General features: G+C 64.2%; 2 protein-coding genes across 4 annotated transcripts in view; both read left to right on the forward strand.

The window, feature by feature from the left end:
* The first annotated feature begins 944 nt into the window (after positions 1-944).
* Positions 945-16,051, forward strand: EPS8L2 (EPS8 like 2). 3 transcript variants are annotated; one of them, XM_060175872.1, is made up of 20 exons: positions 945-1,025; positions 1,095-1,150; positions 1,374-1,438; positions 8,519-8,680; positions 8,812-8,961; positions 9,090-9,169; positions 10,171-10,310; positions 10,437-10,507; positions 10,833-10,959; positions 11,820-11,908; positions 12,001-12,075; positions 12,721-12,869; positions 12,944-13,073; positions 13,518-13,636; positions 14,038-14,143; positions 14,388-14,507; positions 14,611-14,683; positions 14,969-15,149; positions 15,223-15,355; positions 15,822-16,051. In XM_060175872.1, exons 1-20 carry the CDS (start codon positions 982-984, stop codon positions 15,909-15,911), a joined length of 2,160 nt encoding a protein of 719 aa, XP_060031855.1. In that variant the 5' UTR covers positions 945-981; the 3' UTR covers positions 15,912-16,051. The 3 variants fall into 3 exon arrangements, with proteins under 3 accessions (XP_060031855.1, XP_060031856.1, XP_060031857.1); XM_060175873.1 differs by having other exon boundaries at positions 15,825-16,051; XM_060175874.1 differs by having other exon boundaries at positions 945-995.
* The window catches only part of RPLP2 (ribosomal protein lateral stalk subunit P2), a 56,602-nt gene continuing 44,621 nt past the window's right edge, over positions 10,446-22,426 (forward strand). The window contains exon 1 of the mRNA XM_060175909.1: positions 10,446-10,450. The gene's annotated coding sequence lies outside the window, so the exon portion shown is untranslated. The remainder of the gene's footprint in view (positions 10,451-22,426) is intronic.

Consider the following 22,426-nt stretch of genomic DNA (forward strand, 5'->3'; position numbering starts at 1 on the left):
AGGACAACTGCCCCTTTGAGACGAGGTTGGAGGGCCACAGACGCCCATCGACCCGAGGGACTTCCTGGGTGCCGCCCAGAGGAAGCCCAGGCCAGGCCCGGCTGGGGTCAGGGACAGGGTCCGAGGTGTGTGGGCCTCGGAGAGCAGGTGGGAGGGGTGGACAGGGCCCAGGACCTCTCCCCCAGCCCGGCAGTCTGGGGACCTTCCCTGAGCAGGAGCCTCTCTCCTGTGCCAGGCCAAGCCACAGATGCCCCGTTCAGGGAGGCTGGGCCATGTTGCTGGCCCCTGTCCCTCTGCGCCCCACTTCCCAGGTGACCCTTCCTCTCGTGGCCAGGCCCTTCTGGCCACCCAGCACCCAGGCCAGGGCCCAGTGGTCCCCCAGCCAGCTCCTCCCCGATCCCAAGCCTGTGGCCCTCCCCAAGGTCACTGACTACCAGGCTGGAATTTGAACTTGGAGCCGAGCCCTCCCCGCCCTGCCAGGGCCTCCTCCCCTCTGCTGCCCAGTGGCCACCAAGCCTGGCCCTGTGCACCCAGAAACAGCCGGAGAGCCCCCCCAAGGGCCAGGTGTGCCCAGGTGTGTGCGGACACGTGCGTGTTGTTGCCTGGCGCAGTGGAAGCCCCGGCCAAACCCTCCCTGGGTCAGGCACATTCTTCACATTCCCGCCACGCCCTGCCCTGCCCTCTGCGACCCCGACCCCAAGACCGGGCCTGGGCACCCCCACAACCTCCGGGACACGCCCTGGGGACCCCAAGTACTGACCCCCACCCCCCCAGGCCAGGCTGCTGAGACCTGGCAGGCGTGTGGGTGTCCTGTGAGTGTCCCTCCGCCTGGGGTTCCTGAATCACGGGGTGGCCAGCGGCCGCCAGCTGGGACGGGCAGGACACCACACCCTGAGGACCCAGCAGGGCGGGGAGGTGCTTAGTTGGCTTCTCTGTCCCGACAGGTGGGCTCGAGGGCCCCGACGTGCTGAGGAGGACACCATGAGCCAGTCAGGGTCCGTGAGCTGCTGCCTGGGTGCTGCCAAGTGAGACCCCCACAGGGTGCCCCCAGGGAGGGTGTGGCCCCACCGGCCCTCACCAGCCCCTCCCCACAGTGGCAGCCTGGGCCGGTCAGACGCCGTGGGCAAGATGAGCGCCAAGGACCTGTTCGGTGAGTGCCGGCCTGCGGGGGGCGCCCGGGGTGGGGGCCCTCCCCCTGTAAGGGGAGCAGCCTCACTAATAATTCAGGTTGTCCTCACGTGGGCTGCGCTCCTCCTGAAACCCAAGCTGGGCTGGCCCGCGTGTGGCAGCCACCTCCTGGTCCTGGCCCATGTCCAGTCTGGAGGGCCCCCTCAGGCCCCCAGCCCGGCTGAGTCCCATGTCCCCACATCCAGAGCAGAGGAAGAAGTACGCCAACTCCAGCGTCATCATGCATGAGACATCCCAGTACCACGTGCAGGTGAGACCCCCAGACGGTAGCCCCCAGTCCCCCAGACACGAGAATGCAGGTCTCCAGACCTGCCCCCAGCCCACAGCCCAGACCAAGCCCAAAGACTCCGACCTCCAGCCCCCAGCCCCAGCCCCCAGCCCCCGAGAATTCAGGTCTCTAAACCTGCCCCCAGCCCCCAGACCACAGACTCCAACCCCCAGCCCCCAGCCCTCAAGAATTCAGGTCTCTAGACCTGCCCCCAGCCCCCAGCCCACAGACTCCAACCTCCAGCCCCCAGACCCCAGCAGCAGCCCCCAGCCTCACAGCCCCCATACCTAAGATTCTAGCTTCAGGCCCCAGTCCCACAGCCCACAGTCCCAGCTTATAGCCCCAGTCCCCAGCCCCAAGCCCCCAGCTCTGGCCCGGCCACAGTGGAGTGGTCAACCCCTCCCAGGGGCCAGGGGTGGGGGCTGGGCGAGGGTGGGAGCCCCAGAGGAGGAACTTGGGGCTTTCTCGGCTAGTGGGGCTGGTGGGTGGGGGCCATTAGCTTGCTCAGAACCTGCCCCAGCTCAGAGTTGGGGTCAGCTCTGTTGTGAGGGCCCAGGGTGGTTGGTGCAACCTTCCTGCCCTGGCCAAGGTCCAGGCCCACAGGACACAGGGCTGGCGGTGGGGCGCCCTCCCCAGGGACCTGGCCTCCATGGGATGGCTGTGGGGGTACCCACTGGGTTCTGTCTGCGGGGGTGGGGTACAGCCCGGCCCCTCCCACTCCTGGGAGACTTTGCCCTTCCTGGCCACACTCACCTATGCAGGGCCCCCAGCTTACAGGTGGGGGACCCCAGCCCATGAGTGGGGGCCGTGGGTGAGGTTTGCAGACACTCCTGGAAGAGGAGGCTGAGGCCCAGGCCTGCCCCTGGACCCTGACTGAGGGAGGGTGGCTGGGCCCCATAGACTGGCCTTAGGGGGAGAGAGAGAGAGAGAGAGAGCAGCAGAGACACCTGGGCAGCACAGCTCAGCAGAGAGAGAGAGAGAGAGAGAGAGAGCAGAGACACCAGGGCAGCACAGCTCAGCAGAGAGAGAGAGAGAGAGAGAGAGAGAGAGCAGAGACACCTGGGCAGCACAGCTCAGCAGAGAGAGAGAGAGAGACACCTGGGCAGCACAGCTCAGCAGAGAGAGAGAGAGAGAGAGAGAGAGCAGAGACACCTGGGCAGCACAGCTCAGCAGAGAGAGAGAGGGAGAGAGAGAGAGAGAGAGAGCAGAGACACCTGGGCAGCACTGCTCAGCAGAGAGAGAGAGAGAGAGAGAGAGAGAGAGAGCAGAGACACCTGGGCAGCACAGCTCAGCAGAGAGAGAGAGAGAGCAGCAGAGACACCTGGGCAGCACTGCTCAGTAGAGAGAGAGAGAGAGAGAGAGAGAGAGAGAGCAGAGACACCAGGGCAGCACAGCTCAGCAGAGAGAGAGAGAGAGAGAGAGAGAGAGAGAGACACCTGGGCAGCACAGCTCAGCAGAGAGAGAGAGAGAGAGAGAGCAGCAGAGACACCTGGGCAGCACAGCTCAGCAGAGAGAGAGAGAGAGAGAGAGAGAGAGAGAGAGCAGAGACACCTGGGCAGCACAGCTCAGCAGAGAGAGAGAGAGAGAGAGAGAGAGAGAGAGAGAGAGCAGAGACACCTGGGCAGCACAGCTCAGCAGAGAGAGAGAGAGAGAGAGCAGAGACACCTGGGCAGCACAGCTCAGCAGAGAGAGAGAGAGAGAGAGAGAGAGAGAGCAGAGACACCTGGGCAGCACAGCTCAGCAGAGAGAGAGAGAGAGAGAGAGAGAGAGAGAGACACCTGGGCAGCACAGCTCAGCAGAGAGAGAGAGAGAGAGAGAGCAGCAGAGACACCTGGGCAGCACAGCTCAGCAGAGAGAGAGAGAGAGAGAGAGAGAGAGAGAGAGAGAGCAGAGACACCTGGGCAGCACAGCTCAGCAGAGAGAGAGAGAGAGAGAGAGAGAGAGAGAGAGAGAGCAGAGACACCTGGGCAGCACAGCTCAGCAGAGAGAGAGAGAGAGAGAGCAGAGACACCTGGGCAGCACAGCTCAGCAGAGAGAGAGAGAGAGAGAGAGAGAGAGAGCAGAGACACCTGGGCAGCACAGCTCAGCAGAGAGAGAGAGAGAGAGAGAGAGAGAGAGAGAGAGAGCAGAGACACCTGGGCAGCACAGCTCAGCAGAGAGAGAGAGAGAGCAGCAGAGACACCTGGGCAGCACAGCTCAGCAGAGAGAGAGAGAGAGAGCAGAGACACCTGGGCAGCACAGCTCAGCAGAGAGAGAGAGAGAGAGAGAGAGAGAGAGAGAGAGCAGAGACACCTGGGCAGCACAGCTCAGCAGAGAGAGAGAGAGAGCAGCAGAGACACCTGGGCAGCACAGCTCAGCAGAGAGAGAGAGAGAGAGAGAGAGCAGAGACACCTGGGCAGCACAGCTCAGCAGAGAGAGAGAGAGAGAGAGAGAGAGAGAGAGAGAGCAGAGACACCTGGGCAGCACAGCTCAGCAGAGAGAGAGAGAGAGAGAGAGAGAGAGAGAGAGAGAGCAGAGACACCTGGGCAGCACAGCTCAGCAGAGAGAGAGAGAGAGAGAGAGAGAGAGAGCAGAGACACCTGGGCAGCACAGCTCAGCAGAGAGAGAGAGAGAGAGAGAGAGAGAGAGAGAGAGAGCAGAGACACCTGGGCAGCACAGCTCAGCAGAGAGAGAGAGAGAGAGAGAGAGAGAGAGAGCGCGTAGCAGAGACACCTGGGCAGCACTCACGAAGCCCCCATGCTCCTGTGTGGGCTGGGGGCTTGAACATGGTCCCCCACCTGGTGAAGTGTGTGCTCTGCGGCTATGCTCAGGGGCCTGGGAGGTGTTTACGAGGCGACAGGGCTGGGGGTGTCCCCTCTGGGAGAGAGGCATGGCGGAGGGACGCTCCGGGGGGCCTCCATTGAGCGGGGACATGAGCGGGTGGGCTGCTCTGCCTCTGGCTCCCGTGGTGGAGAACGTGCATTTTCTTTGGCTTCCTGGCCTTGTGTTCCCCCCAGAGCCCAGCTCAGCTCTGGCTTATGGTGGTGCGGGGACTGATGGTGGTTTGTGGTGGTTTATGGTGGTGCAGAGCCTCAGGCATGAGAGTCTCTTTGCTGTCACCCCGCCCTTGGCTCTGTCTTTCCTGCTCGCACCCGGGGCTCAGCAGTGCCGCCAGTGTCACATCAGTTCTGGGCCAGGCTGCCTGTTCTCCTCGTGGTGTCTCTGTCGTCTCCCTCCCCACTCACTCTGAGTTTTAGTCATTTGTTTCCTTGTCTGTTATTTACTTATTTATTTACTCCTTTGTCCCCCAGGGTCACCACTGGAGCTTGCTTTCTTCCAGACAGGGGTGAGAGACAGAGAGGCAGAGGAGAGACACCCCTGCAGCCCCGCTCCATCGCTTGTGACACTCCCCTACTGGTGGGGATGGGGGCTCGAGCCCAGTCCCCGGGCATGATGAGGTGTGTGCCGTGCCGCGTGGCCACCGGCCCTCCCTCTGCTTCCTTGTCTTCTCAGGCCCCGTGAGGACGTGGCTCCCCGCTGCCCCCCTCTCTGTGAGGACGCTGGTGTCCCCTTGGGGACATTCTCTTCTCTGTCCCTCAGTGCTTCTGGGCTGTGGGCTTGTTGCCTATGTATTGCCACTAGTGAGCCCTTTACTTATGTGTTTGTTTGTTTGTTTGGGGTTGTTGTTGTTGTTGGCCTCCAGAATTATCAGTGGGGCGAATCCATCACTCCTGGTGTCCTTTCTTTCTCTCTCTCTATTTTATTTGACAAGACAGAAACTGAGAAGGGAGGGAGGAGGCAGAGGGAGAGACACCTGCAGACCTGCCTTACCACGTGCCAAGTGTCCCCCGCACAGGTGGGGAGCTGGGGGCTCAAACTTGGGTCCTTGCGCTTAATCCCATGTGCACTTAGCCAGCTGAGCCACCACCCGCCCCACCAGTGACGTGAAGCCTCTCAGGGACGAGCTCATGGGTTTGACCCCCAGCTGCACAAGTGCCAGAGTGATGCCCTCTCTGGGTGTGCCTCCCACCCTCCTCTCTCTCACTAGCAAGTAAGTCTCTTAAGAAGAATACAGAAGGGTCAGGCGGTAGCCAGCGGGTTAGCACACGTGGCCCCAGGCGCAAGGACCGGCGTAAGGGTCCCGGTTCGAGCCCCCAGCTCCCCACCTGCAGAGGAGTCGCTTCACAGGCGGTGAAGCAGGTCTGCAGGTGTCTGTCTTTCTCTCCCCCTCTCTGTCTTCCCCTCCTCTCTCCATTTCTCTCTCTGTCCTACCCAACAACAACATCAATAACTACAACAATAAAACAAAAGGGGCAACAAAAGTGAATAAATATTTTTTATTATTTAATTATTTAAGAAAGGAGACATTAACAAAACCGTAGGATAGGAGGGGTACAATTCCCACCACCCGATCTCCGTATCCCATCCCCTCCCCTGATAGCTTTCCCATTCTCTATCCCTCTGGGAGCATGGACCCAGGGTCATTGTGGGGTACAGAAGGTGGGAGATCTGGCTTCTATAATTGCTTCCCCGCTGAACATGGGTGTTGACAGGTGGATCCACACCCCCAGCCTGTCTCTCTCTTTCCCTAGTGGGGCAGGGCTCTGGGAAGCTCCAGGACACATTGGTGGGGTCGACTGTCCAGGGAAGTCTGGTCGGCATCCTGCTGGCCTCTGGAACCTGGTGGCTGAAAAGAGAGTGAACATACAAAGCCAAACAAATTGTTGAACATAAATAAATATTTTAAAAATATATTTAAAAAAACAGAATACAGAAAGTGGGAGTTGGACAGTAGCACAGTGGATTAAGAGCAGGTGGCGTGAAGCACAGTACCGGTGTAAGGATCCCGGTTCAAGCCCCTTGCTCCCCACCTGCAGGGAGTCGCTTCACAGACGGTGAAGCAGGTCTGTAGGTGTCTGTCTTTCTCTCCCCCTCTCTGTCTTCCCCTCCTCTCCCCATTTCTCTCTGTCCTGTCCAACAATAACGACATCAATAACAACAATAATAACTACAACAATAAAACAACAAGGGCAACAAAAAGGGAATAAATAAATAAATAAATATAATTTCTTTCCATTTAGAAAATGGAAATCAGGGCCACACAGTGCTGTACCCAGCTGAGCACGTGTCACAGGGCACAGGGCACAGGCCCACCCACCGGCAGGGGGAAGCTTCACGAGTGGTGAAGCAGTGCTGCAGGGGTTTCTCTGGCTCTCGCCCACTCTATCTCCCCCTCCTGCTCAATCTCTCTCTGTCTCTCTGTCTTTTTTTTTTAAAAAAAAAAGACTATGAAAAGCTTTTATCCTTTTCAAAGTGGCTGTCTATTATTATTATTTCATTTTCAAAGTGGCTGTCTATTATTATTATTTTCTTTTCAAAGTGGCTGCCTATTATTATTATTTCCTTTTCAAAGTGGCTGCCTATTATTATTTCCTTTTCAAAGTGGCTGTGAGAGAAATTGTGGGATGGGCTCAGGCCCTCAGGCTCTTAAAAGCCCCAAGTCACAGCCGCGGCACCAGCTCCTGGGCCTGTTTGACTTAAATTCTTTTTCCAGAGCCCTGCTCAGCTCTGGTGTGTGTGTGGTGGTGCTGAGGGTTGAACCTGTGACTTCAGAGTGTGAAGGTCTCTCCGTGACGACTGTGCCCTGTGCCTGGCCCAGTATCTGTTCGCTTTTGAGAGGCCCCAGCACAGCGCAGCTGTGGCAAATGGGGCCTGGAACCAGCTGGCCGGACTCCCTCCCGTCCCTGCCACCCTGCTGCCTTCTCTTTTATTTGCTTTGTTTTGTTTTGCTAAGGAGAGAACCAGGGGGTCTCTCTGGCACATGTGGGGGGGGGCGGGGTAGTGGTGTAGGCAGGAAGCTCACGCCTGAGAGCCCCACACTTACCACTGGACCCTCTTGCCCCCCCCCCCACACACCTGTATTTCTTTTCTTGGTCTTTATTCTTGTCTGTGCCCTGGGGCCTCACACATGTGCCACTCCCCAGCTCCCAGGTGCCTTTCATCCACATGGAGGGGGACACCCCCCCCAAGCTTGCTTGCTTGCTTTCTTTCTTTCTTTCTTTTTTTTTTTTTGCCTCCAGGGCTATTGCTGGGGCTTGGTGCACTACGAATCCACTGCTCCTGGATGCCTTTTTTTTTTTCACTTTTGTTACCCTGTTTGTTTTACCATTGTTGTGGTATTATTATCGTTGTTATTGATGTCTTTGTTGGATAGGACAGAGAGAAATGGAGAGAGGAGGGGAAGACAGAGAGGGGGAGAGAAAGACAGACACCTGCAGACCTGCTTCACCGCCTGGGAAGCGACTCCCCTGCAGGTGGGGAGCCGGGGGCTCGAACCGGGATCCTTACACGGGTCCTTGCGCTTTGCGCCACGTACGCTTAACCCGCTGCGCCGCCGCCCAACACCCCCCCCCCCCTCAGCTTCCTGTGCTGCCACGTTGCCTCCATGTGACTCTGGTCACACCTGGCCCCTGAACAAGGGAGGGACAGGCTCCCTGTCGCTGGGCTGTGTCCAGGGCTGCTGCTTTTGCCAGTGTCACTACTGACTGTAGCTTCATTCCTCCCCCTCTGTGGGCACCTCAGCCTGCGGCAGAGCAGGCCTTAGGCCGAGCCCCCATCCCTGAGTCCGTTTGCCCTTCGTGGTGAATTCGGCTTGGCACCTGCTGCTGGGCACAGGCTGCCTTGCTGACTGAGGAGATGGGGGGCCTGGGGGAGGCAGCATGCTGGGTGCCGGGAGGCGGGAGCCCAGCCCACAGGACAGGGACACAGGGGCCAGCCCCACGGGCCGGGGCCAGTCTGCGGCCAGTGCCCATGACTGCCTTGTGGATCCTCGCTGGGCAGCGGGGCCCGGCTGGCATAGTCCGGGTGGGCGGTGTCTCCCCCTGCCTCTGTCTCTGAGCAGTGCCGGGCAGCACAGAGGGAAGCTCTGCTCAACCATTATCACGGAGGGCCCAGCACCACCCTGCCACGCGGTGCCGTGGGACCAGTGGGTGGCTGGGTCCCCTGCTGCCAGCCCACAGCCCTCCCAGCCAGAGCCCTCCCCACCCCGGGCTTGCTGGCCCCAGTGACGGCCCTGCCTCGCAGCACCTGGCCACCTTCATCATGGACAAGAGCGAGGCCATCACGTCAGTGGAGGACGCCATCCACAAGCTGGTGCAGCTGAGCTCCAAGGAGAAGATCTGGACACAGGAGGTCCTGCTGGAGGTCAGCGCCCACTGCCTGCGGCTGCTGGACGTGGAGACGCAGGTGCGGCCGGGCGGGGCAGGTGCTGCGGGCGAGCAGACCAGGCTGTGGGGGTGGACAGGCGTCTGCAGGCAGGGGCTGCAGGGGTGCGGCAGGCCGCGGTGCAGAGCACTGGCTGAGCCTTCATCGGGCAGGAGGAGCTGGAGAACTTTGCACTGCCCACTGTGCGCCACAGCCAGACGGTGCTGAACCAGCTGCGCTACCCATCCGTGCTACTGCTGGTGTGTCAGGACTCGGAGCAGAGCAAGCCCGACATCCACTTCTTCCACTGCGACGAGGTGGAGGTGCGCGTCATGCCCGGCCCGACCCCCCCTCCCGGGAACCGGAAGACCCGACGCCCCCGCCCAGTACCCCCTGAGGCTCTGCACCCGCAGCCAGAGCTTCGCCCACCACTGCCCTCCCCGACCCCCAGGCCGAGCTGGTTCAGGAGGACATAGAGAGCGCCCTGGCCGACTGCCGGCTGGGCAAGAAGCTGCGGCCCCAGACGCTCAAGTAAGGGGGCGAGGGCCGGGGGGGGGGCGCTGGGGGCGAGGGCCGGGGGGGGGGGGGCGCTGGGGGCGAGGGCGGGGGGCGCGCTGGGGGGCGAGGGCGGGGGGGGGGGCGCTGGGGGCGAGGGCGGGGGGCGCGCTGGGGGCGAGGGCGGGGGGGGGCGCTGGGGGCGAGGGCGGGGGGCGCGCTGGGGGGCGAGGGCGGGGGGCGCGCTGGGGGCGAGGGCGGGGGGCGCGCTGGGGGCGAGGGCGGGGGGCGCGCTGGGGGCGAGGACGGGGGGCGCGCTGGTGGCGAGGGCGGGGGGCGCGCTGGGGGCGAGGGCGGGGGGCGCGCTGGGGGCGAGGGCGGGGGGGGGGCGCTGGGGGCGAGGGCGGGGGGCGCGCTGGGGGCGAGGGCGGGGGGCGCGCTGGGGGCGAGGGCGGGGGGGGGGCGCTGGGGGCGAGGGCGGGGGGCGCGCTGGGGGCGAGGGCGGGGGGCGCGCTGGGGGCGAGGGCGGGGGGCGCGCTGGGGGGCGAGGGCGGGGGGCGCGCTGGGGGGCGAGGGCGGGGGGCGCGCTGGGGGCGAGGGCGGGGGGCGCGCTGGGGGCGAGGGCGGGGGGGCGCTGGGGGCGAGGGCGGGGGGCGCGCTGGGGGCGAGGGCGGGGGGCGCGCTGGGGGGCGAGGGCGGGGGGCGCGCTGGGGGCGAGGGCGGGGGGCGCGCTGGGGGCGAGGGCGGGGGGCGCGCTGGGGGCGAGGGCGGGGGGCGCGCTGGGGGCGAGGGCGGGGGGCGCGCTGGGGGGCGAGGGCGGGGGGCGCGCTGGGGGCGAGGGCGGGGGGCGCGCTGGGGGCGAGGGCGGGGGGCGCGCTGGGGGCGAGGGCGGGGGGCGCGCTGGGGGCGAGGGCGGGGGGCGCGCTGGGGGGCGAGGGCGGGGGGCGCGCTGGGGGCGAGGGCGGGGGGCGCGCTGGGGGCGAGGGCGGGGGGCGCGCTGGGGGGCGCCCAGAGGCTGAGCAGAGCCGGGTTTGCAGGGGCCACCGGGAGAAGATCCGGCAGCGGCTGTCGGTGCTGCCGCCGCCCCCGGGCCCGGCCCCCATCCCCTTCCAGCGCCGCAGCGGGGACTCGCCCCCCAAGAACCGCGTGGGCCCCCCGGTGCCGTCGGGCGAGGCGGGTAGGCGGCATGGGCTCGAGCACCCCAGCGTGGGGAGCCCCTGGGTGGGGGCCCCGGGTGAGGACCCCCAGGCTGTGGCGCCCCAGGGTGGGGGCCGCCGCGGGTCAGCACTCAACACCCCCCCAGGCTTCGGCCGCCGAGAGTCTCTGGAGGAGGAGCCGCGGGCGGTGCTGGCGCAGAAGATAGAGAAGGAGACGGTGGGTGTCCGGGCGTCCCCGGCGGGCGCAGCGCCCTCCTGAAATGACAGCCCCCTGCAACGGGGCAAGCGTCCATGGACCTGCCCGAGACGGGACTCCAACCCAGGACTCTGGGGACGGGTCCCCTGGGCTGTGGCCACGGTCCCTTTCTGGGGGCGGGGCCCCCTCTGGGGGCGTGGCCCATACCGGGGGGTGTGGTCACTCTCTGGGGGCGTGGCCCCTCTCTGGGGGCGGGGTCACTTTCTGGGGGTGTGGCCCCTCCCTGGGGGCGGGGTCCCTTTGGGGGGCGGGTCTCCTGCACCTGCGTTGACTCCTCTGCCCACAGCAAATCCTCAACTGCGCGCTGGATGACATCGAGTGGTTCGTGGCGCGGCTGCAAAAGGCGGCAGAGGCCTTCAAACAGCTGAACCATCGCAAGAAGGGGAAGAAGAAGGGAAAGAAGGGGCCAGCAGGTGAGGGGGCTGACAGGTGAGGGCGTGCAGGTGAGGGGCCAGCAGGTGAGAGGGGCTGACAGGTGAGGGCGTGCAGGTGAGGGGCCAGCAGGTGAGGGGGCCAGCAGGTGAGAGGGGCTGACAGGTGAGGGCGTGCCGGTGAGGGGCCAGCAGGTGAGAGGGGCTGACAGGTGAGGGCGTGCAGGTGAGGGGCCAGCAGGTGAGGGGGCCAGCAGGTGAGAGGGGCTGACAGGTGAGGGCGTGCCGGTGAGGGGCCAGCAGGTGAGAGGGGCTGACAGGTGAGGGCGTGCAGGTGAGGGGCCAGCAGGTGAGGGGGCCAGCAGGTGAGAGGGGCTGACAGGTGAGGGCGTGCAGGTGAGGGGCCAGCAGGTGAGAAGGGCTGACAGGTGAGGGCGTGCCGGTGAGGGGCCAGCAGGTGAGAGGGGCTGACAGGTAAGGGCGTGCAGGTGAGGGGGCCAGCAGGTGAGAGGGGCTGACAGGTGAGGGCGTGCAGGTGAGGGGCCAGCAGGTGAGGGGGCCAGCAGGTGAGAGGGGCTGACAGGTGAGGGCGTGCCGGTGAGGGGCCAGCAGGTGAGGGGGCCAGCAGGTGAGAGGGGCTGACAGGTGAGGGCGTGCAGGTGAGGGGCCAGCAGGTGAGGGGCCCGCAGGTGAGAGGGGCTGACAGGTGAGGGCGTGTAGGTGAGGGGCCAGCAGGTGAGAGGGGCTGACAGGTGAGGGGAGGCAGGCAGGTGAGGGTACTGGGACTCGGGAGAGAGCTGAGTGGGGGTGCCGTGTGCAGTGGGTCGAGGGGCTGTGCCCTGAGGCGGGTCAGAGGTGGAGGGCAAAGTGACCACAGTGGACCGTCACCGTGTGGCCCCCAGAGGGCGTCCTCACGCTGCGGGCACGGCCCCCCTCCGAGGCTGAGTTTGTGGACTGCTTCCAGAAAATCAAGCTGGCCATCAACCTCCTGGTGAGTCGGGGTCTCCCCGCTCTTGGGCCGCTGCGCCGACTTGACTTTGGGGGTGGCTCTTCTGTGTTGACTGCGGCCCCTCCCGCCCCCAGGCCAAGCTGCAGAAGCACATCCAGAACCCGAGCGCCGCTGAGCTCGTGCATTTCCTCTTCGGGCCGCTGGACCTGGTGCGGGGCTGGTGCGGGGCGGGGGCGGGGGGGGGGGGTGCTGGTGCAGGGCGGGGGCGGGGGGGGGGGGTGGGGGTGAGGGTCTGGGGCGCGGGGGGGGGGGCCCTATGGCCTGAGGGGGTGGGGCTACGGGCTGGGGGTGGGGCCTATGGGCTGAGGGGTGGGGCTATGGGCCGAGTGGGTGTGGCCTATGGGCTGAGGGGTGGGGCTATGGGCTGAGGGGTGGGGCTATGGGCTGTGGGTGGGGTCTATGGCCTGAGGGGTGGGGTCTGGCCTGAGGGGGTGGGGTCTATGGGCTGAGGGGGTGGGGTCTATGGGCTGAGGGGTGGGGCCTATGGGCTGAGGGGTGGGGCTATGGGCTGAAGGGTGGGGCTATGGGCTGGGAGTGGGGTCTATGGCCTGAGGGGTGGGGCCTATGGGCTGAGGGGTGGGACCTATGGGCTGAGGCCTGAAGAGCTGGTGGGTGGGAGGCTAATGGGCTGGAGGTTGTGGGCTGAGTAGCTAAGGGTGGGGCCGGGCGGGGGGAGGCTGCTGCCCTGGGGCGCTGGTGGCTGAGAGAATGGGCCCCGGGGAGGCGGGAAGGGCTGGCTCACCCCTGGTGTTGCGGTGGGGCTGGTGGGGGCTCTGACCCCTCTGTGCCCCCAGATCGTCAACACCTGCGGTGGCCCCGACATCGCCCGCTCGGTGTCCAGCCCCCTGCTGTCCCACGACGCCGTGGCCTTCCTGCGTGGCCACCTGGTCCCCAAGGAGATGGCACTGTGGGAGGAGCTGGGCGAGACGTGGACGCGCCCCCGGTACCGAGTGGCGGGCGGAAGGGGGTGCGGGGTGGGGAGCCTCCCACCAAGCTTGACTCCGGTCTCGTCCCCAGCTCCGAGTGGCCTCGGCGTGAGCCGCAGGTACCCCTCTACGTGCCCCGGTTCCACAGCGGCTGGGATCCCCCGCTGGACGTGCTGCAGGAGGCGCCCTGGGAAGTGGAGGGGCTGGCGGGGGACCCCGAGGTCAGCTCGCCCCGCCCCGTGTCTATAGCCTCACCCCCCACCACCGATCTCTAGTCCCGCCCCCTCCCTGGTACCCCTTTCTGGCCCCGCCCCTTCCCTGCCCCGCCCATCCTGCTATCAGACCCCGCCCCTGCCCTGCCCCGCCCATCCTGCTATCGGACCCCGCCCCCTGCCCTGCCCCGCCCATTTTGCTATCAGACCCCGCCCCCTGTCCTGCCCCGCCCATCCTGCTATCAGACCCCGCCCCTGCCCTGCCCCGCCCATCCTGCTATCGGACCCCGCCCCTGCCCTGCCCCGCCCATTTTGCTATCAGACCCCGCCCCCTGCCCTGCCCCGCCCATCCTGCTATCGGACCCCGCCCCATCTGCTCCGCCCTCGTCCTGCTTTCTGGCCACGCCCCTGGGCGGGTCTGGGGGCGCACTCAGCCCCGCCTCTTACCCGCAGCCCCCTCCTGGCAGCCGGCCATCTTTTCGAGGCTCCCCCAAGCACACCCTCGCGCCTGAGCCCTCGCCCCCCGGGGATGTCCTCCCCCCCGCCGGCGCCGGCGCCTCCAGCACCCACAGGTGAGTGCTCCCCAGAGGGTGGACCTTTGAGCCTTGACGTCAGGTGTGGGGAGCGTCGGCCCGCCGCTCTGGACAGCACCTGCTTCTGTTATTACTGATCCCTGCGAGGCCCCTCCTCCACCTGGCCCACGCGGCATCTGGCCAAAATCTGGACTTCAGCCTGCAGCCCCCATGTCCCCCGCCTCTCCTAGTCTGCGGGGACCGCAACCCCCATGTCACCCAAAGTCCTGGCCCCCCAGCCTGCGGAACCTGTAGCCCCCAGTTCCCCCGTGTACCCCCAGGATGCGGAGCCCGCAGCCCTTTGATGTCCCCTGTGGGGCGTCACTGGCCCCTCCTGGGCCCTGTGAGCAGAACACAGTTCCTGGAAGGGCGCTGCCCCCCTCACCCCTCTGTCCACACAGGAGCTACGAGGCCTCTCCAGCCGTGGCCAGGTTCGCCCGCGTCCTCTACGACTTCACTGCCCGCAACGCCAACGAGCTGTCGGTGCTCAAGGACGAGGTCCTGGAGGTGAGCGGGCGCTGGCGGAGGGCAGGGGAGGGGCGGGCGGGGGCACTGAAGGGAGGCCTCGGCCAGCGGCCCCACCTGCACTCGCGCCTGCGGGCCTGGGGGGCAGGGACCATTCGTTCCCATCACCTGTTGGGTCAGGCCCCATCCAGGGGCCAGCAAGGGGGAGCTGGAGCCCCCTGCAGGCCGGGGATGGGGGGCTTTCGCCGGGGAGCGGCAGGGCTGCGGGGTGACCGTGTGCCCGCAGGTGCTGGAGGATGGACACCAGTGGTGGAAGCTGCGCAGCCGCAGCGGCGAAGCCGGTTACGTGCCCAGCAACATCTTGGACCCCGTGCGGCCCGAGGACCTGGGGGGCCCCACAGAGCCGGTGAGGGGCTAGGGGGGGACTTTGCAGGGGGCATGGGAGAGGGGGCAGGTGCCCCTTACTCCCACCCTGGGGAGCTGAGTCTGACAGCCTCCACCCCCTCCAGGCCAGTCTGAAGTACTGGGGTCCCACCAGCCCGACCCACAAGGTGCCCCCAAGCTTTGCCGGAAACAAAGACGGTGAGGAAGGGGCTTCGAGACCTGGGCGCCGTCTCGTAGGCGGGGCATGGGCACGAGGGCGGGGTCTTCGGCAGAGCCCTCGCGGTGGGCGTGGTCTCCATCGTGGGCGGGGCCTATATGTGGGCGGGTCTAGCTCCCAGCAGGGCCTTCCTAATGGGACTGTCAGGCCTGTGGGCGTGGCCTCCTGTGGCCGGTGCCCTGTCTGTGGGTAGGCCTGGGGTGGTGGGCGGGGCCTCCAGTGGGCGGGGCCTCCCGTGGGCGGGGCTCCACCGCGGCTCTCTGCAGAGCTGCTGCACCACATGGACGAGGTCAACGACGAGCTGCTCCGCAAGATCAGCCACATCCGCGCGCAGCCGAATCGCCATTTCCGCGTGGAGCGCAGCCAGCCGGTGCGCCAGCCGCTCACCTACGATTCGGGGCCCGGCCAGGTGCGCGCCTGGCTGGAGGCCAAGGGCTTCAGCCCCAGGTGAGTGCGGGCCCCGGCCGGGCCCGGGCGGGATGCGGGGCGCCCCGCAGCCCCTCACACCCCTGCGCGCCAGGACCGTGGAGCACCTGGGCATCCTGACCGGCCCGCAGCTCTTCTCGCTCAACAAGGAGGAGCTGAAGAAGGTGTGCGGCGAGGAGGGCAGCCGCGTGTACAGCCAGCTCGCTGTGCAGAAGGCCACGTTGGAGGTGAGGCCTCGCCAGCTGCCCAGCTCAGCCCCGCCGCCCCTGCCAGGCCCCCGCCCGGCCCCCCTGCCCGGCCCCTGCCCGGCCTCTGCCCGGCCACTGCCAAGCCCCCCGCCCAGCACCCGCCCAGCCCCCTTGCCCAGCCCCTGCCCAGCCTCCCGCCCGGCCCCCCTGCCCAGCCTCTGCCCGGCCTCTGCCAAGCCCCTGCCCAGTCCCCTTGCCCAGCCACCTGCCCGGCCTCTGCCCGGCCCCCCACCCGGCCCCCTGCCCGGCCCCCTTGCCCAGCCCCTGCCCAGCCTCTGCCCGGCCACTGCCAAGCCCCCCGCCCAGCCCCCTTGCCCAGCCCCCTGCCCAGCCCCCTGCCCAGCCCCCTGCCCAGCCCCTGCCCAGCCCCCTGCCCAGCCCCTGCCCGGCCCCCTGCCCAGCCCCCTGCCCCCTGCCAGAGAGCTGAGACTCCCCCCACCCCCAGCAGCAGCAGCAGCAAGGTGGGTCAGAGCTGGAGGAACTCATGAGCAGGTTCCACTCCAAGACCCAGTGGAGGGCGGAGGACGACAGCTAGGCCGCCGGCACCCGGCCCCTCACTGGCGGGTGGCCGGCACCCAGCGTGGTGCGTCTGTGGCCTTGGACACGCCTTGCCGGACACGCCTGCTGGCCCACATTGCACCCAGGCCGGTCCTGAGCTGGACGGTGCCCCTCCACCGCCGCCAAACCCACCCTGGAGGTGCCCGCCTGCCCCCACCAGCCCTCCGAGGCCACAGCCCACCACAGACAGAGCCAGGGCCCCCCCCCGGCGCACACCGGGCCCCTGCCCGCCTGTCAGCTCCATGGTGGCCCGGCGGCCGGACTGCGGCCGTCCTTGTGCCTCTCCTGTCGGGGACACCCGTCTGCCCTGGGGAGAAACTTTCTGAGACCAAGCCCCCCGGGCAGCACGGCTCCCCTGCAAGGAGGCCTGCCCAGGATTCAGAGGCCACCTCATTAAACAGATTAAGCTCCCGAAGGGCGGCGAGTGTGTGCGCGTGCGGGGGCCGGGGGACCCTCGCCTAAGAAGCACCTTGGAAGGGGCCGTGGCTCCAGGGCCACTGGGACCAAGTCAGCAAGGCCAGTCGCCTGGCCCGAGGGAGGGACGAGGCCGGGGACCTTGGGCGGCCGCAGAGGGGTCGCGGTGGAGAGCAGCCCCACGCCGAGGAGGGGCCCTGGGACAGGGCTGGTCAGGTCGTCGCGGCTCCGGCGGGCAGGTCGCTCCTGCCCTCTGCTGGCCGCTCTTGGCTCTGCGGTGAGGGCCGGCCCTCGATCCGGCTGGCAGACCTGCGGCCCCGCTTGCTGGGATGAGCCGCCGGGTTCTCCCTCGGGGGCCAGTCCCCAGCCAGGCCGTCTGCCCAGCAGGTCCCACTGTGGGCGGTTGGGGTGCCCTCTGGGTGCCCCCCAGGTCTGGGCAGGACCCTCCCCGCAGACAGACTGGGTCCCCGAGGAGAGGAGAGGGGTGGGGACAGGGACCCTGGCAGGTCCCCAGGAGTGGAGCCCCTCCCTCCTCCTCTGCCCTCTTATTCTGGGGCACTTGGCGGTGGCGGTGTCACCTCCACCTCTGTCCCCACACTCCCCGGGCAGCTCTGGCCCCAGGGCTCCTGGAGGGCTCTCCGGCTGCAGGGCCACGGCAAGGGGCAGGGTGCCCCAGGGTGTCTGGGGAGTGGGCCAGGGCCCCCCTTACGTGTGCCCAGCTCTCCCCTCCAGACCTCTGGGGTGGGTGAAGGGGCCGGTGCGAGCAGCCTGTGCCCTCTGCTGGGGGTGGAGGGCAGGGCCATTCTGGGGGTTCTTCCCACCACCACCCCCAGCTGGCCCTGGCCTGAACCTCGTGCGGAGCAGGTCCCAGCTGCCTCCCAGCACCCGCCTGCCCGGTGAGTGAGACCATGTGGCCCTCTGTCCCCAGTGGAGCCAGCAGCAGGCGTCCAGGAACAAGGCCGTCTCTGTCTTGGGGACAAGCTGTCTTTATAGCCCTGACCCGCCAGCCTGGTTCCAGCCCCCGACACACACACCCCCAGCACACTTCTGCTCCCCCTTCTACTGCTTCCTCTCCTTCCTCCTTCACCACTCATGAAGCAGACCCACTGCCCCTGGGGAGCCGGGGGGCGGGGGCTCAAACCTGGATTCTCACACAGGTTCTTGTGCTTAGTACTATGAGCCCTTAGCTGGGTGTATCACTGTCCGCCCCCCTTTTCTTTTTAGCTTTTTTGAAAGCACTCGGTTTTTTTCCTTTTTCCTTTCTTTCTTTCTTTTCTTTATTTTTTTTAAAGATTTTATTTATTTATGAGAAAGATAAGAGGAGAGAGAAAGAACCAGACATCACTCTGGCACATGGGCTGCCGGGGATCAAACTCAGGACCTCATGCTTGCGAGTCCAAAGCTTTATCACTGCGCCCCCTTCCGGACCACTGAAATCACTTGGTTTTCTAAGAGGTTGACTGTGAGTCGGGGGCTTGAGCAGACAGTGCCTCATGGGGTGTCTGCCACCTGAGCGGAGGAGAGGGCTGGGGCTCTGAGAATCGGGTGGGTACCTACCAGCCCCCTAACGTGAGTGGGCACCAGAAGCAGCAGCTTGTGTGAGACGGGGTACGTCTGCCGGCCAGAGTTGAAGGACTTTGCAAACAATAAAGATGGGCTGGGAGGTGGTCAGAGGGGAGCAGGACTTGTCAGCCCGACCCTCCCCTGCTGGCCTCCCAGCCAACCCGGAACTGTAGCAACAGGGTGACAGGAAGTTGAGGCAAGAGTCACCTGTCCCCAGGGCCCCAGGCCCACTGGGCCTCTGCTGACCGCAAACGGCCCTGTGACTCAGCCCCAGGAGTGGCAGGCGGGCAGGGCTCCTCCCTGTTTGCAAGTTGTAGAAACAGGATCAGGTCAGCCCAGCCAGCAGTGCCCTAGCCACCACCCCCCCCCCAGCTGGCAGCCACCCAGTTTCTGTCTTCCCAACAGGACCAGCCTCCTGACCTGCCGCTCAGAGGCCAGAGCACAGCCCCACGGTGAGCTGGCAGTGCCAGCCTGGGTTCCTTTGTGGGCCAGATACACGGGGGCCTATACCGAAGAACGCCAGGGCCAGGCGGCCAGTAAGTGCACACGTTACGGTGCACAAGGGCCAGGGTTCAAGCCCCTGGTCCCCATCTGCAGGGGGGAAAGTTTCAGGAACAGTGAAGCAGGCCTGCAGGTGTCTCTCTCCCTCCTCCCCTCTGAATTTCTCTCTACCCAGTAAGAAATAAATAAGGTTAGGGAAGACTGCCTAATGGTTCTGCAAAGAGACTCTTCATTCCTGAGGCTCCCAAGTCGCGGGTTCAATCCATCACACCACCATAAGCCAGAACTGAGCAGGGCTCTGGGAAAAAAATAAATAAAACATTTAAAACGTTGCTGATTGGGGAGATAACACAGTGGTCACGCAGACTCCTGCCTGAGGTTCCACTGACCCAGGTGGAATCCCCAGCACCACCATAAGCCAGGGCTGAGCAGGGCTCTGGGAAAATAAATAAAGGGCTGGGGGCTGGTACACCCAGTAGAGCACACGTCACAATGTGGAAGGACCCAGGTTCAAGCCCCCAGTTCCCACCTACAGAAGGAAACTTCACAAGTGGCAAAACAGAGCTGCAGGTGCCTCTCTTGCCACCACCTACCCTCTCAATTTCTGTCTCTTACCCTAACTGCGTAAATGTGTGTATAAATATTAAGTCGATAAAAAATAAAGTTAAAAAGCGATGCATTTTACTGTATTTATTAAAGAGCGAGCACGTCACTCTGGCACCCTAGCAACCCGGGGGTCAAACTCAGCGTCTTCAATATCCTCTCTCCTTCCTTCCTTTATTTATTTTTTTTTCCTTCTTTCACTGAAAGACAGTGTCCAGGGAAATAGCGACAAGACGTGCTCGCCTCCCTAGTAACACAAGCTTCTGTGTCTCTCCCTCTCTCGCTCGCGCACCTGAAATAAACACATTTCTATTGCGGGTCCAGTAGACAAGGTGCAGCCAGCATGGGCCCCTGAGCCTGAGACCTGGCGCTACCAGTGCCAGAGAAGCCCTGCGCCTCCTCCCCTTCTCGCTGGCTCGCTCGCTCGCTCTCATTTTAACTATCTTTGTTTATTGGATAGAGACAGAAATTGAGAGGGAAGGGGAAACAGAGAGGAAGAGAGAAAATAAATAAATAAAAATAAAGGGCAGGGGTAGACAGCATAGTGGTTGGGGCAAAGAGACTCTCATGCCTGAGGTTCTGAAGTCCCAGGTTCAATCCCCTGCACCACCATAAACCAGAGCTGAGCAGTTCTCTGGTAAAAATACATAAATAAATAAAGATAAAGTTAAAAAGTGTTCTGCAAACAGACTTTCCTGCCCTAGGCTCTCCTGAGGTTCTACAGTTTCAAGACAGTTCCCAGCACCACCATCAGCCAGAGCTCAGCAGGTTGCTGGGGGGGGAACCTAAACTGAAATTATTAAAATAAACACGTGAGCTGGGTGGGGTAGACAGAGTAATAGTAATGCAAAGAGACTCTCCTGCCAGAGGCTCCAGAGTCCCAGGTTCAATCCCCCACAGCACTATCCGCCACAGCTGAGCAGGGCTCTGGTCTTTCTGTATCTTTCTACATTAAAATAAATAAGAGCCACGTGGGGTGCGCCTAGTTAAGCGCTCACATTGCAGTGAGCGAGGACCCGGGTTCGAGCCCCCAGTCTCCACCGGCAGGGGGAAGCTTCACGAGTGGTGAGGCAGGGCTGCCGATGTCTCTCTGTCTCTCTCCCTCTCTGTCTCTCCCTCCTCTCTCAACTTCTCTCTGTCTCTATCCAGTAGTAAATAATTATGAGCCCCCCCCCCTTCAGCTCAGCTCAGCTCTGCCCCAGGTGGTGCCGGAGGAGACAGCAGCTTCCAGGGCCTCAGACTGAGCCCCAGAACCCCGGGCCTACTTATCTCTTAAAAGATTCATTGGGGGAGTCGGGCGGTAGCTCAGCGGGTTAAGCGCAAGTGGCACAAAGCGCAAGGACCGGCATAAGGACCCCGGTTCGAGCCCCCGGCTCCCCACCTGCCGGGGAGTCACTTCACAGGCGGTGAAGCAGGTCTGCAGGTGTCTGTCTGTCTCTCCCCCTCTCTGTCTTCCCCTCCTCTCTCCATTTCTCTCTGTCCTATCCAACAACCATGACATCAATAACTACAATAATAATAACTACAACAATAAAAAACAAGGGCAACAAAAGGGAAAATAAATAAATGAAAATATTCATTGTCGTGTGGTCCGGGAGGTGACGCAGTGGCTAAGGCACTAGACTCTCAAGCATGAGGTCCTGAGTTCAATCCCGGCAGCACATGTACCAGAGTGATATCTGGTTCTTTCTCTCTCTCCTATCTTTCTCATCAATAAATAAATACAATCTTTTAAAAAAATTCATTGTTGGGGTCCGGCGGTAGCGCAGCAGGTTAAGCACACATGGTGTGAAGTGCAAGGACCGGCGTAAGGACCCCAGTTCGAGCCCCCGGCTCCCCACCTGCAGGGGAGTCGCTTCCCAGGCGGTGAAGCAGGTCTGCAGGTGTCTGTCTTTCTCTCCCCGTCTCTGTCTACCCCTCCTCTCTCCATGTCTCTCTGTCCTGTCCAGCAACAATGACATCAATATCAACAACAGTAACCACAACAATGATAAAAAAAAAATGGGGGCAGTAAAAGGGGAAAAGATGGTCTCCAGGACCATCTTTTCCATCACCCCAGGAGCAGTGGATTCACGGTGCAGGCACCGAGCCCCAGTAATAAGCCTGGAGGGGAAAAAAAAGAAAAATATTCATTGTCTTTATTCATTGGACAGAGACAGCCAGAAATTGAGAGGAAAGGGGGAGACAGAGAGGGAGAGACAGAGAGACAACTGCAGCTCTGCTTCACCACTCATGAAGCTTTCCCCCTGCAGGTGGGGACGGGGGAGGGGGGGCTCGAACCCCGGTCCCTGCGCACTGTAACGCGTGCTCAGCCAGGCGGCCACCACCCGGCCCCTGAATTTGCTTATCTTCTCCAGGTGTATGTACTCATGAGAGTGAGCATGAGAGGGTGGATGACCTGGGCCCTGGAATGGCAGCTTGCTCACCCCACGCAGGAGGGCTAGAGAGCCGCGGTGCCACTCTGCACATGCAGGGCCGGGCTGGAGCTCCAGCCTGCAGCAGGGTCCTGACCCCGAGACTCCGGGCTGGGCCCGTGCTCCTGGTTGGAGCCCGGGGACTCAGGAGGGTCTGCTGTGTCACGGTGACACTGTGCGGCCGGCCTCCTGGGATGACACCGGCCCACCACGCCTGCACCTCCAAGCCAGCCTTCCCCACCCAGCCTCCACCCTCAGCCGCCGCCGCCCTTCCCAGCACTGCCAGGGGTGCAGACCCACCCTCCACACCCAGGACCGGCCCCTCCCAGTGGGGTAGGGGACCCCCACGGCGGCACCAGCCACCCCCAGACCCCGGCCCTGCCCTCTAGCAGCCCCCCAGCATGCCCGGGACTGCCCCTCCTCTCCCCCACCTCACCCCAGGGCGTGCTGGGGGGCCAGGCCTGGTGGGGCAGGGTGGGGCAGGCAGGCCGGGGAATCCAGAAAGGTCCCTCCCCAGGCCCCCAGGTGAGCGCCACCCCCAGTGCCCACCTCTCAGCACCTGTGAACCCTCAATAGAGAAACAAAACTTCCTCGGGCGGGTCTGTGGGCGCGTTTATTATGGACTCTGCCGGCCTGGCCTCCAGGACGCTGGGCAGTCCTCACCGTGCCCCGAGGTGCTGGCCCGGACACGTGGGCAGGAGGGGAGGTGACAGCCCACAGCTAAAGGATTCCCCAGCCCCGGACCAGTCTGTCAGGTCACCCTGACTCAGCGAGTTCCTTTCTTGGGTCTGTCACCAGGGCTCAGTGCCTGCAGGACTCCACCCACCAGAGGCCCTGTTTCCCTTTCAGAGGGTGAGCGCCAGAGGAGAGAGCTCCACGGGTTCCATGCCTCAGGACAGGGCCCCTGCAGGCACTGACACGGAGCCTGGGGTGTGAGCCCAGGTCCTCACACACTGTCAAGTTCATTCATTTATTCCCCCAGGGCCCTGCTCAGCGC

Source organism: Erinaceus europaeus, chromosome 17 (assembly GCF_950295315.1).
Source record: "Erinaceus europaeus chromosome 17, mEriEur2.1, whole genome shotgun sequence".
Classification (NCBI taxonomy): domain Eukaryota; kingdom Metazoa; phylum Chordata; class Mammalia; order Eulipotyphla; family Erinaceidae; genus Erinaceus; species Erinaceus europaeus.

Excerpts from the sequence above, each read along its gene's own strand:
- EPS8L2 (XM_060175872.1), top strand. The coding sequence starts at position 982 with ATGAGCCAGTCAGGGTCCGTGAGCTGCTGCCTGGGTGCTGCCAA. Across the intron at positions 10,311-10,436 it reads GGTGCCGTCGGGCGAGGCGG|GCTTCGGCCGCCGAGAGTCT; the intron begins GTAGGCGGCATG and ends ACACCCCCCCAG. Across the intron at positions 12,870-12,943 it reads GAGACGTGGACGCGCCCCCG|CTCCGAGTGGCCTCGGCGTG; the intron begins GTACCGAGTGGC and ends TCTCGTCCCCAG.